Source organism: Ranitomeya variabilis, chromosome 1 (assembly GCF_051348905.1).
Source record: "Ranitomeya variabilis isolate aRanVar5 chromosome 1, aRanVar5.hap1, whole genome shotgun sequence".
NCBI lineage: Eukaryota > Metazoa > Chordata > Amphibia > Anura > Dendrobatidae > Ranitomeya > Ranitomeya variabilis.
In genome coordinates this window covers 244,177,190-244,190,203 of record NC_135232.1, presented here as the reverse complement: position 1 = coordinate 244,190,203, position 13,014 = coordinate 244,177,190, and the positions used below count along the sequence as shown (strand labels likewise).

Sequence of the window (13,014 nt, the reverse complement as noted above, 5' to 3'; positions counted from 1 at the left end):
GCCACCAAGGGGTATCAAGCATATACATAAAAGAATAGCTAATTTTTAAAGCGAACCTAACAGCTTTCCCAGGTCTGCAAGCTGCCAACATATATAGTATTCATTGGTCTGTTAATATCCTGCCTTATTGCCTAATTAATTTCTGAATATGACAAAAAATAAAATTATTAATAGGTTGGAGATATGCTAATTAGTAATTGACTAGTTAAGGGGGGGTGTTGTTCTCCGGAGACTAGTCATCCCATTAATCATATTATCATGCCCCTTGCGGGTGTGAGTAGGATGATTTCCACCACCATTGCCTCCCTGTGCATGTGCAGTGTGTTGATGAAGATGGGTGCGTACACCCAGCTTACTGTGCATGCTCATGGAGGCAGAGATATGCAGAGAGGCGGCAGTGACGCTGCTATTGTAAATCATATTACTCACATTATAGGGATGTGATAACATGGTTAGTTGGGCTATTACTGCAGGGAAACAATACACCCCCACAACTAGTAGCCCACTAATTAGCACATTAACAGCGTAGTTATAAAATAGTTTTTTTGCCATATGCAGAAATAAATTACACAATAAAAATGTCTTCTTAGGCAGGGTATTAACAGAGCAATAAATACATGAGACCTGGCAAGTAGTCAGATAGGTGCCTTCAAGAAATCCACCAAACCTTATCAACTTAAAATCACCAATATTTTTCTTACCGTGGGGTGTAATGTTCCTGGAGCACTGGATATTGTTGCGGTGGGAAATGATTCATCCCCTGACAAGAAACTGACAATTAATAAAGGAGCATTCTGCATTCAGAACAAGCAGTGTAACTAGTCAGGGCACAGTTGAGCATCATTTAAAAGGGTTGTCCACTACTAGGACAACCTCTTCTTAAACTAAATGTTCGGCCCCCATAAATTACTAAAGCCTATACTCACTTCCCTTGCCGGCACCATTCGCGCGGTCTCGGCACTCACTCTACCCTTAGCTGTGATTTGGTGGAATGACATGTGACGCTGGTGCTAAATCAGAACTGGGGTCACTGTCTCTGTCACTGAACATGAACAGGAAGCCAGGGCAACAGCTCATCCCGGACTACCTCTTCGTGTTTAGTTTGTCCGCCGGTGGAGACAGTGATGCCAATGCTGATTAGGCATCACATGTCATTCCACCGCATCACAGTCCCAGGACCGCGAGTGCCGACACTGTTGGAAGGGAGCCGGGAGGTGAGTATAAGCTTTATTATTTATCGGAGCTGAACATTTCCTTTAAGTAGGGGTTGTTCCTAGCAATGTACAATCCCTTTAATGGCACGTATTATCACAGGAAATTAAACACATGGAATTTCAAGCATTTTATATATTTAAAGTGATACTCTCGTACATGAGGGTTTACACCGACAACGCACCACCAGAACTATACCACATCTGAAAGGCTTAATAATGTAAGTACATTATATTACACATTATAACTACTATACTCATGGCTGCCAACCATCCATAAATTTGTGGAGAGTCCAATATAATAAAATATGGTTTCTGTTAACTTGGAGGAGCTAGCACAAATTATAACTTTTACACGAAATTCTGCCTTAAAGAGGGACTCCGATCTCTCCTTCACATCCCATATACAATCTCTTGCCCGCTCGTGCCGCTTACACCTAAAGAACATCTCTAGAATCTGCCCTTTTCTCACTATGGAAACGACAAAAACCCTCACTGTCGCCCTGATCCACTCCTGCCTGGACTACTGCAACGCTCTATTAATTGGCCTCCCCCTTACTCGACTTTCCCCTCTCCAGTCCATCCTTAATGCAGCAGCCAGGGTTGTCCATCTAGCTAATCGTTACTCAGACGTGTCCGCTCTTTGCCAGTCGTTACACTGGCTGCCCATTCATTATAGAATCCAATTCAAAGCACTTGTTCTCACCCACAAAGCTCTTCACAGTGCAGCACCGCCTTACATCTCCTCCCTTATTTCTGTCTATCAGCCTAACCGACTTCTGTGCTCTGCAAATGACTTCCGACTAACCTCTGCACTAATCCGTACCTCCCACTCCCGACTCCAAGACTTCCCCCGTGCTGCGCCAATCCTCTGGAATGCTCTACCCCAAGATAATAGGACCATCCACAATTTGCATATTTTAGGCGTTCGCTCAAAACACATTTGTTCAGAGCGGCCTACCACTTTCCTTAATCAAAGTCATTTTATGTTTGTGTGTAGCCCATTCACTATCCCCATCTATCCCCCACCCCCTGAAGATGGCTGGACCATCATTGTAAATACATCATTGTAAATACACACCTGTGCTTTGTATCTCCCCACCTCATTGTAGATTGTAAGCTCTCACGAGCAGGGTCGTCTTATGTTGCTATTTTGTATTGTTAACGTTGTTACTTATGACTGTTGCGTTAAACTGTTAAACTGTAAAGGGCTGTGGAATATGTTGGCGCTATATAAATAAAGATTATTATTATTATTATCACTTGCCAGATTTTTTTTACCTGGTGTAAAATCCATTATTTTCCTGAATTTTACATTTTTTATTTTGTTACTGTGCAAATGACAGGTCTTCTCTAAAAACCACCCAGTATTTCACTAATAGGTTCGATTTATCAAAGTGAAATATGAGGTAAAATGCTTTGAAAAGTTGCTACATGTTTGCACAGTACGAGGTTCTAAAAAAATGTTGCTACTTTTGGCACTTCCAAGCCAGCTTTGGCCAGGTCTGCCACAATCGGTGGAACTAGGGCAGGAGAGAGCGTTTCGTCTAGTTCATGAACGGTTGTGATGTACCTTACACTACAAATTTTACTCCAGCCACTTTTAAGATGCGCCTCTAACTCCACCACCCCCTCATAACCACCGGCATGAACATCACTAGTCTTGATTAATTGGGCCCATAATCTTTACGAAACAGTATGATTCACCGAAGTGTAAGATTGCAACTTCTGTGTGAATTAAGCATTAAATGTCCAGAAAATATGGTAAATTAAGGGTGGAAATTGTGACCAAAGTCAAAGTTCTTTTCATTGACCAGTAATTCCATAACAAATGTCTAAAAAGGTAAAAAGAACATGGGGCACCCATGATGTGAACATAAGCATTGTGTTTTTTTAAACCTTTTTTTAATGCATTTTTATCACATTTTTAATGCTGCATTTTTTTACTTCCTGGTATTTGACTTTGACCAAACTTTATTAATACAATCATGTCTATATTACAAGCAGATTTTATGCATATAATTCAATTCTATAAAGAAAATCTGCACATAAAACTCATCAAAATCAGAATACCCACAAGAGAAATTGACAAGTGGAGGATTTCATACACGCACTGCAAGTCAGTTTGTAATATGAAAAGCACAATGGCATGAGTTTTCTATAAATCTCATCCACTTTCCTGGAACTGTAAGGCTATGTTCACACGTTGCATTTTTGCTGCCTTTTTTCTGCTGGCAAAACCAGCTCTCTTAGCAGTAAAGGAGCTACTTACAAAACGCAGGTTTCTGCTGCGTTTTAGCTGCCTTTTTTTTGTGTCTTCTGCATGCATGTAAAGTTTAACCCCCCCCAAAAAAAAAAAAACATGATTCAACTTCCTTAGGCTTTTGCACCAAAAACGCAGCAAAACCTGATACCTGCGCTTTTTTATTCGTTTTTGCATTTACCCATTGCTTTCTATGGGTGAAAAACCGTTGCAAAAATTCTGAAAATATGCTGAGAGAAGTGACATGCTGCTTCTTTCAAAAACGCAGCAGTTTTCTAATTCATTCAGGGAAAAAAAAAAAAGTGCACACAATTTCTGAAAACGCATAGACTTTGCTAAGTCTACGTTCACATTAGCGTTCGGCGCCGCAGCGTCGCCGCATGCATCATGCACCCCTATATTTAACATGGGGGCGCATGGACATGCGTTGTGCTGCGTTTTGCGACGCATGGCCGCAAGCGTTGGGCGCAGAGAACGCAACAAGTTGCATTTTTTTTGCGTCCAACTGCCGGCCAAAAAGGACGCATGCGTTGCAAAACGCAGCGTTTTAGTGTGCGTTTTGTTGCGGTTTTGTTTGCGTTGTGCGTTGCGTCGCCGACGCTGCGGCGCACAACGCAAATGTGAACGTAGCCTAATACTGTAAAATGTAGCTTAAAATATACATAAAAAAACTAGGCAAAAAAGCAACGTGTGAACATAGCCTAAGACGCTGTGTTTTTGGTGCAGTGAAAATACTCAGTAACAAAAACTCACCAAAAACTCATCATGGGAACTTAACCTTAAACTTCAGAAACCTGCGATACAGAGCCGTTCCCTTGACTCGCAGCAGGCAAGGAAGCACAATCACAATAAAAGCTGTTTTTTGCTACTATGCCTGGTCAGTTCGGCATTAGAATACCTCGCAGAGCATGCTGGGAATAATATAATACAGGACCAGGTAGGGGGGGTTTAGGGGCTCAAAGAAAAGTGACAGGTTCTCTTTAAGAATGTTCTAAGAAGAATGAAAAAAACAACATGTGCTGTTACTCTGCGCTGTTCTGGACTATAAAAATGCTGGTGCTACAAAGGTTAATATTAGCACAAAGAATAATCGTTCTCGTGCATGTTTAATAAGTGCCAACAGGAGAGCAGTGCGGAAATTCCTGAATCCTGCGCTGGCTGAACAGTTCTCCAGCTGCAGAGAGACATCTGCAGAAGTGCAGCAGCATAGATGCTACGTTCATACTGCCTTTAAAAGGGAAAATAGACGTTTTTCATACGTGCTGAATGGTTTCTTTCATGTTCCACCTAGTTGTAACTATTGCACAGATAAAGTATAACTGACGTTAATCCTGTTCTGTAATAACTAAAAGAAAGAAATGCAAATCTCTCAATCCTGTTATTTGTCACAGCTTTACATAACATCATCTTCACTATTGCAGCAGCTATTCCTGCTGTCCAAACTGACATTTTCAAGGGTCTATCCGAATGATGTGCTGTATTGCGAGACTTGAAGTTAAGTAATAATAAAAGGAGTATAACAAGCGCAGAGTCTAAGGTATTCATGGGGGAGAGTGTGAGCCAAAAAAATATTTCCAAAATAGAAAGAAAACATTGTTACAAGCACCAATGACTCCCTCACACACTAAACAATCAGTAAGTGCATGAATATACAAAAGTGTGCGAAAACCCCATAAACAGCATCAGCAGTATCACCAAAATCAATGAAGAATGTAACCTGTCAGTCTGATCAATGAAATGACACCAGGGGCTGCTATAACGGGTAAATTGGCAGCCTTTGTATGGATGAGCAAACTTTACCCATGCCAATCATCTGGCCAGCGCTGCTTCAGGGATCGGTCACTGTCTCCACAAAGTTTTGATTAATGTCCCTCCAAGCATTTGAAACTGGGTCAGACGGAATGTCAATTAACGGTGAGGGGGCTCACAGTGTCTTTGGCTGTGACCGGACATACGGGATAGCAGCATGTCCCTGATTTGGATATAGATCAGACTAACAGGTCCCCTTTAAGATTCTATTTCGCTAAACTGTTGTGCATATTCACTTACTGGGGTATGTATGTGAGTGTAAGCACAACCTACTTTTACAGCTATATCAGAGAGCGCATCAAACCTTCCATAAAGGTGTCCTCTAAGTAAGAACAATAAGCTGAAAGAGTAGACTTAATTGTGCTAATGAAAAAACCTCTACACTGCCATTTAAAGAAGCACTCCTCTTTCCATCAACTTGTTTATACTCTTAATATATTGCAGTCATCATATTATATAGCACTGTGTACTTACAATTGCTCATTTTGCCTTTCTACCCAGCTAATTCTTCTCTGTTCTCTGCTCTATGTAGAAACCAGAAGTCTCTTGTCCCTGCAAAAATCATTCCCCACCTCCACTTCTGACCCAGCTGTGACGTCCTCCTTCTGACAGGGACTTTTGCTGTGATTCATGACTCATACAGGGAAAATGAATGTCCTCTTTCTACATAGAGTTTACAAGGATGCAGTTAGTCAGTTAAAGTGAACCTGTCAGCAGGATTGTGCACAGTAAGGCTACGTTCACATTTGCGTTGCGTCGGGCGCAGGTTCGGCGACGCATAGCGACGCATGCGTCATGCGCCCCTATATTTAACATGGGGGCGCATGGACATGCGTTGTCTTGTGTTTTGTGACGCATGCGTCATTTTTGGCGCAAGCGTCAGGGCGCACAGGACGCTGCATGTTGCATTTTTTTGCGTCCAAAATCAAGCCAAAAATGAACGCATGCGTCATAAAACAATGCGTTTTTGCATGCGTTTTGCATGCGTTGTGCGTTGTGTCGCCGACGCAACACCCAACAACGCAAATGTGAACGTAGCCTAACCTATAGACCATGTCAGGTCGGTGCCGTTATACTGATTAAAATTATACCTTGGTTGATGAAATCTGTCTTGTGGTTGTTGTTTCATCTTTATTTTCAGTTTTCAGTTAATGATGTGCTCGTGCTGCGGGGCGGCCTGTGGGGGGTCTTCATGTGGTGCTCTGATTAGTTATATAGCGATGATCAAATAGCTGCTACTGCGTAGGTGCCGACAGCGCCATCTTGGAAGAGGAAAATGTTTTTTTTCTCTAGCAAGATAGTGCCGCCGGTGCCTGTGCAGTAGCAGCTATTGGATCACCTCTATATACACCAAAAGCTGTCACTGCGCAGACGCGGCAGCGCCATTTTCACCTTTTTCAAATGGATGTTTTTTGGTAATATTAGGATAATCTCAATCATATTAATTATATACACAGTACACATGCGACTGGGTTCCATGGCTGGTGCCTGCCAGTATGTACAGTATATACATATAATATTTATTATGTAAACTAGAGGGCAGGCCACTGAGAGATCAGTGACCTATCAGCAGGCTGCATTATGAATACCTAATCAGAGCACCACATGAAGACCCCCCACAGGTCCGCCCCAGAGCACGAGCATATCATTAACTCAAAACTGAAAATAAAGATGAAACAACCACAAGATGGATTTCATCAACCAAGGTATCTTTGTAATCAGAATAACGGTGCTGACCTGACACTGTCTGTAGGTTACTGTGCACAACCCTGGTGATGGGTTCCCTTTAATGATGTGATGTAATAGACCTAATGGAAAACAGAAGAATTAGCTGGGTAGAAGGGCAAAATGAGCAATTGTAAGTGCACAGTGCTGTATATGATGACTAATATATTAAGAGGATGAAAACTTTGATAGGAGGAGTGCTTCTTCAAGGGGCAAAAGAACATACCTACCAAAATGAAAAATTCATTTTGTTTAACCCCTTAAAGACCGCCGATACACCTTTAAACAGCGGCAGTTAAGGGTACTTATTTCTCAGCACTGCTTTTTAATGGCGCAGACAAATAAGAGTATAGCACACCCCAGCATCAGAAAATGTCCTGGGTCTCAACTACCAGGGGTAGCTGAGACTCCGGAAAACATGATTCGGGGTGGTTTTTACCATCCCCAGTGTTGCGATTGCCGTTATTCACCGAATAACGGCGACCGAAAAGAAAAGACAGATTTCCCATTTAGTTCTCTCTTATCTGATATGATCTAGCACATCAGAGGAGAGAGTAATGAGGCCCCCTGACACACTCCGGTACCGCCGGCACCTCTGGCATCCCTCGATCCTTCCAGCTGTTTCCCTGGCCCTCGTTGTCTTCTCTTGGGAAGAAAATGGCGGTCGCAGGATTGGGGCTAGTGTTAGGGTTGGAGCTAGGGTTGGGATTGGGGCTAGGGTTGGGGTTGGGGCTAGGGTTGGGGCTAGGGTTGCGGTGGGGTTACGGTTTTGATGTTGGGGTTAGGGTTGTGGTTAAGGTTATGGTTAGGGTTGGGATTAGGGTTAGGGGTATGTTGGGATTAAGGCTGTGTTAGGGTTGGATTTAGAATTGGGGGGGTTTCCACTGTTTAGGTACATCAAGGGGACTCCAAACGAGACATGGCTCTCCCATTGAGTCCAGCCAATTTTGCATTAAGACAATCAAACTGCGCTCCCTCCCTTCTGAGCCCTGCCATGCGCCCAAACAATGGCTTTCCCCCACATACTGGATATCGGCGTACTTAGGAGAAATTGCACAACATAGTTTGTGGTCCATTTCCTCCTGATACCCTTGTGAAAATAAAAATGTTTGGTTCCAAAGTAAATTTTTTGTGAAAAAAGTTAAATGTTCATTTTTTCCTTCCATGTTGCTTTAGTTCTCGTGAAGCACCTGAAGGGTTAGTAAACTTCTGGAGTGTGGTTTTGCACACCTTGAGGGGTGCAGTATTTAGAATGGTGTCACTTTTGGGTATTTTCTGTTATATTGACCCCTAAACTCCCTTCAAATATGAGGTGGTCCCTAAATTTTGTTGGAAAAATGAGAAATCGCTGGTCAAATTTAACCCTTATAACGTCCTAACAAAATAAACTTGTTTCCAAAATTGTGTTTATGTAAGGTAGACATGTGGGAAATGTTATTTATTAACTATTTTGTGTGATATGACTCTCTGATTTAAAAGCACAACATTTTAAAGTTTGAAAATTGTAAAATTTTCTAAATTTTTTGCCAAATTTCAGTTTTTTTCATAAATAAACGCAAGTTATATCGAAGGAATTTTACCACTAACATAAAGTGTAATATGTCACAAAAAAAATCTCAGAATCAGTGGGATCCATTGAAGCCTTCCCGAGCTATAACCTCATAAAGTGACAGTGGTCAGAATTGACAAAATTGGCTCTGTCACTAAGGAGTTAAACCCTACCCCTGCCTGTACTATTTTGGAACACATCAAAACATAACCACATTCGGGTGTGTTTTTGCTAACCCAAATCAGTCATGCAGTCCAATTCTAATTCTCCCTGTGTCTATAAATGTTCAAAGTTTTCTCAATAACTTGATGTTTTATGGTCTGTTCTGTCCAACTTGCGTGTTTATCTTGAATAATAATGGGTGCCCTCATCTCTTGTTAATTTCTTAATTATTTAACAAGGTAAATTGGTGCTAGATCCTAGAAGATAAGAAGATACTTCCTATCTATTCATATCTGGCTTAGAGATAGCACTTGTGCTGGTGGCACTTGTACAATATCTTTCTAAGTGCAATATTTTTCAAATGCATGCAGTTAAACATGGCAGTTTGACAGGACAAGAGACAGATAAGCTATGCCAGATCCTTAGGCTACGTTCACATTTGCGTTGTGCCCCGCAGCGTTGGTGACGCAACGCACAACGCAAACAAAAACGCAGCAAAACGCTGCATTTTGCGAAGCATGCGTCCTTTTTTTGGTTGATTTTGGACGCAGCAAAAATGCAACTTGCTGCGTCCTCTGCACCCGGACGCGTGCGCCGCAGTGACGCATGCGTCGCAAAACGCAAGTGCAACGCATGTCCATGCGCCCCCATGTTAAATATAGGGGCGCATGATGCATGCGGCGACGCTGCGGCGCCCGACGCTGCGGCGCCGACCGCAAATGTGAACGTAGACTTAAATAGACATGCTTTTTGTTCAGTTGAATTGCATTATTTATTTTCCCTATCTCTTTGTTTCATCAATATCTAGCTGCTACTTTCTTGCATATCTGCCGCCCTTTTACAAATTCTGCACACTCTCTCTTTTGTCTTCTAGCTCCTGGCAACACCTCCCCTAATCCTGGGCCTCTTTCCACTAGTATTAACATCTCATCAGCACTCAGTGCTCACCTTCAACTGTGTCTTTTAATTGTGCTCTCTGTAACTCACAGTCAGCATGCAGCAAACTCCCCTACATTCACAACTACTTCCTTTCTAATTCCCGTAACCTTCTGTCTGTAACTGAAATCTGTATCCAGCAGTCAGACACCACCACCGCTACTGCTGTTCTCTTGTATTGTAGACTACAATTTTCACATAATCTCAGACCTGAGAGCCAAAAAGGTGGAGGTGTTATTCTGCTCCTGTAATCACAATGTGCTTTAAAAGTTGTCTCCCCAGTACCTTCACTTATGTTTCCCTCCTTTGAAGTCCACACGATCAGATTCTTCAAGCCCTTCTCCCTGTGAGTGGCAGTTGTGTATCACCCTCCAGGCAAATCCAGCCAGGTCCTGCTTTACTTTACTTCCTGGCTTCCACATTTTCTATGCTGTGACATCCCCACTTTCATCATGGGTTACTTTAACATCCCCATTGATGATTCGCTCTCCACATCTGCCACGCATCTTCTTTAACTTCATCCTTCTGCCTTTCAAAAATTGCTAACTCTCTTACATATGAAGATGGGAATACTCTGGACCTGTTCTTCCCACGGCTGGTATGATTTTACTAACTCCCCTCTCCAACTCTTTGACCCCAACCTTCTTTCCTGCTCTTTGAACAATTTTCTCACACCCAGGACTCCCCCACTTATCACACATCCAGAAATATACATGCCATTGCTGGTTAGAGAACTACAAGTTCCAGTGACCAAGTGATTGCTGCTGAGTGGAGCGGGGGCTGCAGATAGTGCATAGTTAAACACAATATCATAGTTTAACAAAAGAGCATAGTTTGGTGTTTTTCTTACTGGCTTTCCATTGTTTTTCTGCTTTTATCTGCACTGTTTATTCCCTTTTACTATGTGCTCCAAGGACAATGGGCAACTTGTGAGATGTATGCATGCCTTTTGAGGGTAAATATGTCTGTGAGTTACATGTTTGGAAGCCCAGGTAATGGATCTAAATATGCAGCTTGCAACACTCAGGAACATTGAAAATCTGGAGAGGAGTTTAGAGCACACTGAGCTTGCCCTGGATGGGGCCAGTGATATGGAGGAGAGTGGATGAGGGGAAGATCAGGACCCAGAAGTAGATAGGTGGGAACAGTGCCAGCCTGTTTGGCTGATATTAGGAATGCAGGCCCAGGACTAGGATCACTACAGCAGAATGTTGCTGTTATGATCCGTTCCAGGGTTTAATCCTGTCTGTCCTTTTTCTGGGTGGATCATGTCAAGGGTTAACTTTGCTCTGCCTCATTCTGGGTTCAGGTTTGCTATTTAGCTCCCATGCATCCTGCTGGCGGTGTCAGCTATAGTTCTGCCTTCGGAGTGTGAACCTGACTCTGGTAGCTCTTGATTTGTCCTGCCGTGATCCCTGACTTGCCCCATGTCTGTTGACTGCCTCTGTCTCTGGTTTCTAACTTTGCTCGTATTCGGACTTGCTTCTGCCTTCTGACTTTGTCTTATCCGCTTCTGACCGCTGCTGAATCTCCTGGATTGTTCCTGACCACGTTTACTGCTTATTCTTTTGGTACTTCTGCCTCTGATTGTATTTTGACTCGGCTTGTCTGTCCACTCTCTCGCCACTTGGTGGTGCCTGTGCTTCTGCTCTGTGGTGCTTCTCTGTGTGCACAGTCTCATCTGCCTCTCAAGCTCCCTCTGGTGGAGGTTGCGTTATACTGCACTGCAGCAGCATGACAGTTGCTTAGAACAACCAGGAAAATGACTACTGTAGGAAGGAGTGAAATAGTAGTGCAGCAAAGGTCAGACAGATGTTGGTGATAGGGGACTCTATAATTAGGTAGACAGACAGGGTCATCTGCCATCGAGACCATGAATGCCGAACAGTGTGTTGTCTGTTGGGTGCTTGAGTTCGGCATATTGCAGATCGGATAGCGATAAACAGATTGCTGGGTGGGGCTGGGGTAATCCCAGAGGTCATGGTACACATCAGTACCAATGACAAAGTTAGAGAGATGTGGTAGGTACTTAAGAATGATTACAGGGAACTAGGAGAGAAGCTGAAGGTCAGGACCTCCAAGGTGATGTTTTCAGAAATACTGCCAGTGCCATGAGCATCACTAGAAAGAAAGCGGGAGCTTAGGGAAATAAATAAGTGGTTTAGAAATTGGTGCAGGAAGGGAGGGTTTGGGTTCATGGAGAACTGGGCTGCCTTCTTTGTTGGCTACAGGTTCTACGATAGGGATGGGCTGCACCTCAATGGAGAGGGTGCAGCTGTGCTGGGGAAACAATGGTCACAAGGCTGGAGGAACTTTTAAACTAGGATCTGGGGGAGGGATGGTACTTGTGTAAATATGAAGATAGATAGAGTAGACAGACAGAGTGAGACAATAGGGGTTAATGAGGATGTGGGGGGCTGGGATATGAAAGGAAAGAAGGGAGGTGAGTAGGAGTAATAAATGTGCTACCGTAATAGTATTAAATGTCTGCTGACAAATGCAAGAAGTCTTACAAACAAAATGAATGAATTGGAGACTCTTATGTCAGTCACAGATTACAATGTGGTGGGTGTTATGGAGACCTGGCTGGACAAGAGCCATGTCTGGGTGACAAATGTATTTCCTTATAGATTAAAAACTTGCATGCAGGGCTCTTACTCCCTCTCTAACTGTAATGTGTTACTTTGTCTTGCCTTTATTGTCTTAATTGTAAAGTGCAGCAGAATATACAGTATGTTGGCGCCATATACTGTAAATAAAATTATTATTTTTATTATTATTATTATTATTATTAAGATTGTTGTGGGTAAATCATAATTGTTAAGAAGTATGCAATAAGAGGTCTACATTAGAACAGCACTTTCTATTTTCCAGCATTTAAGGGTATCTTCTCATGTGGGTGAAGTTGGATCTTCATTACAAAGGTTTTTCCACCATTGCTAGAATTTACCATCAATCTGTGGGGATTAGCTGCCAAGACCATTAGGGTATGTCCACACGTCTGGATTTCTTGCAGAAATTTCCTGAAGAAAACCGGAAATTTTCTGCAAGAAATCCGCATATTTTTTTTTGCGTTTTTTTTCCCGGTTTTTTTAGCATTTTGCAAGCGAAATTAGCTTGCAGAATGCTAAAGTTTTCCAAGCGATCTGTAGCATCGCTTGGAAAACTGACTGACAGGTTGGTCACACTTGTAAAACATACTGTTTGACAAGTGTGACCAACTTTTTACTATAGATGCTGCCTATGCAGCATCAATAGTAAAAGATAGAATGTTTAAAAATAATAAAAAAATAAAAAAAATGGTTATACTCACCTGCAGACAGCTGATCTCCTGGTGTGTGTGCAGGACCTTCCATGAC

General features: G+C 42.5%; 1 protein-coding gene across 2 annotated transcripts in view; it reads right to left on the bottom strand.

Annotated features, from left to right (window-relative positions):
* Positions 1 to 13,014, bottom strand: part of ADGRD1 (adhesion G protein-coupled receptor D1) — a 1,174,499-nt gene that overhangs the window by 1,014,011 nt on the left and 147,474 nt on the right. For both annotated transcript variants that reach the window (XM_077293307.1, XM_077293306.1), the window contains one exon: positions 702 to 760. In XM_077293307.1, coding sequence (XP_077149422.1) covers positions 702 to 760 — 59 coding nt within the window. The remainder of the gene's footprint in view (positions 1 to 701; positions 761 to 13,014) is intronic.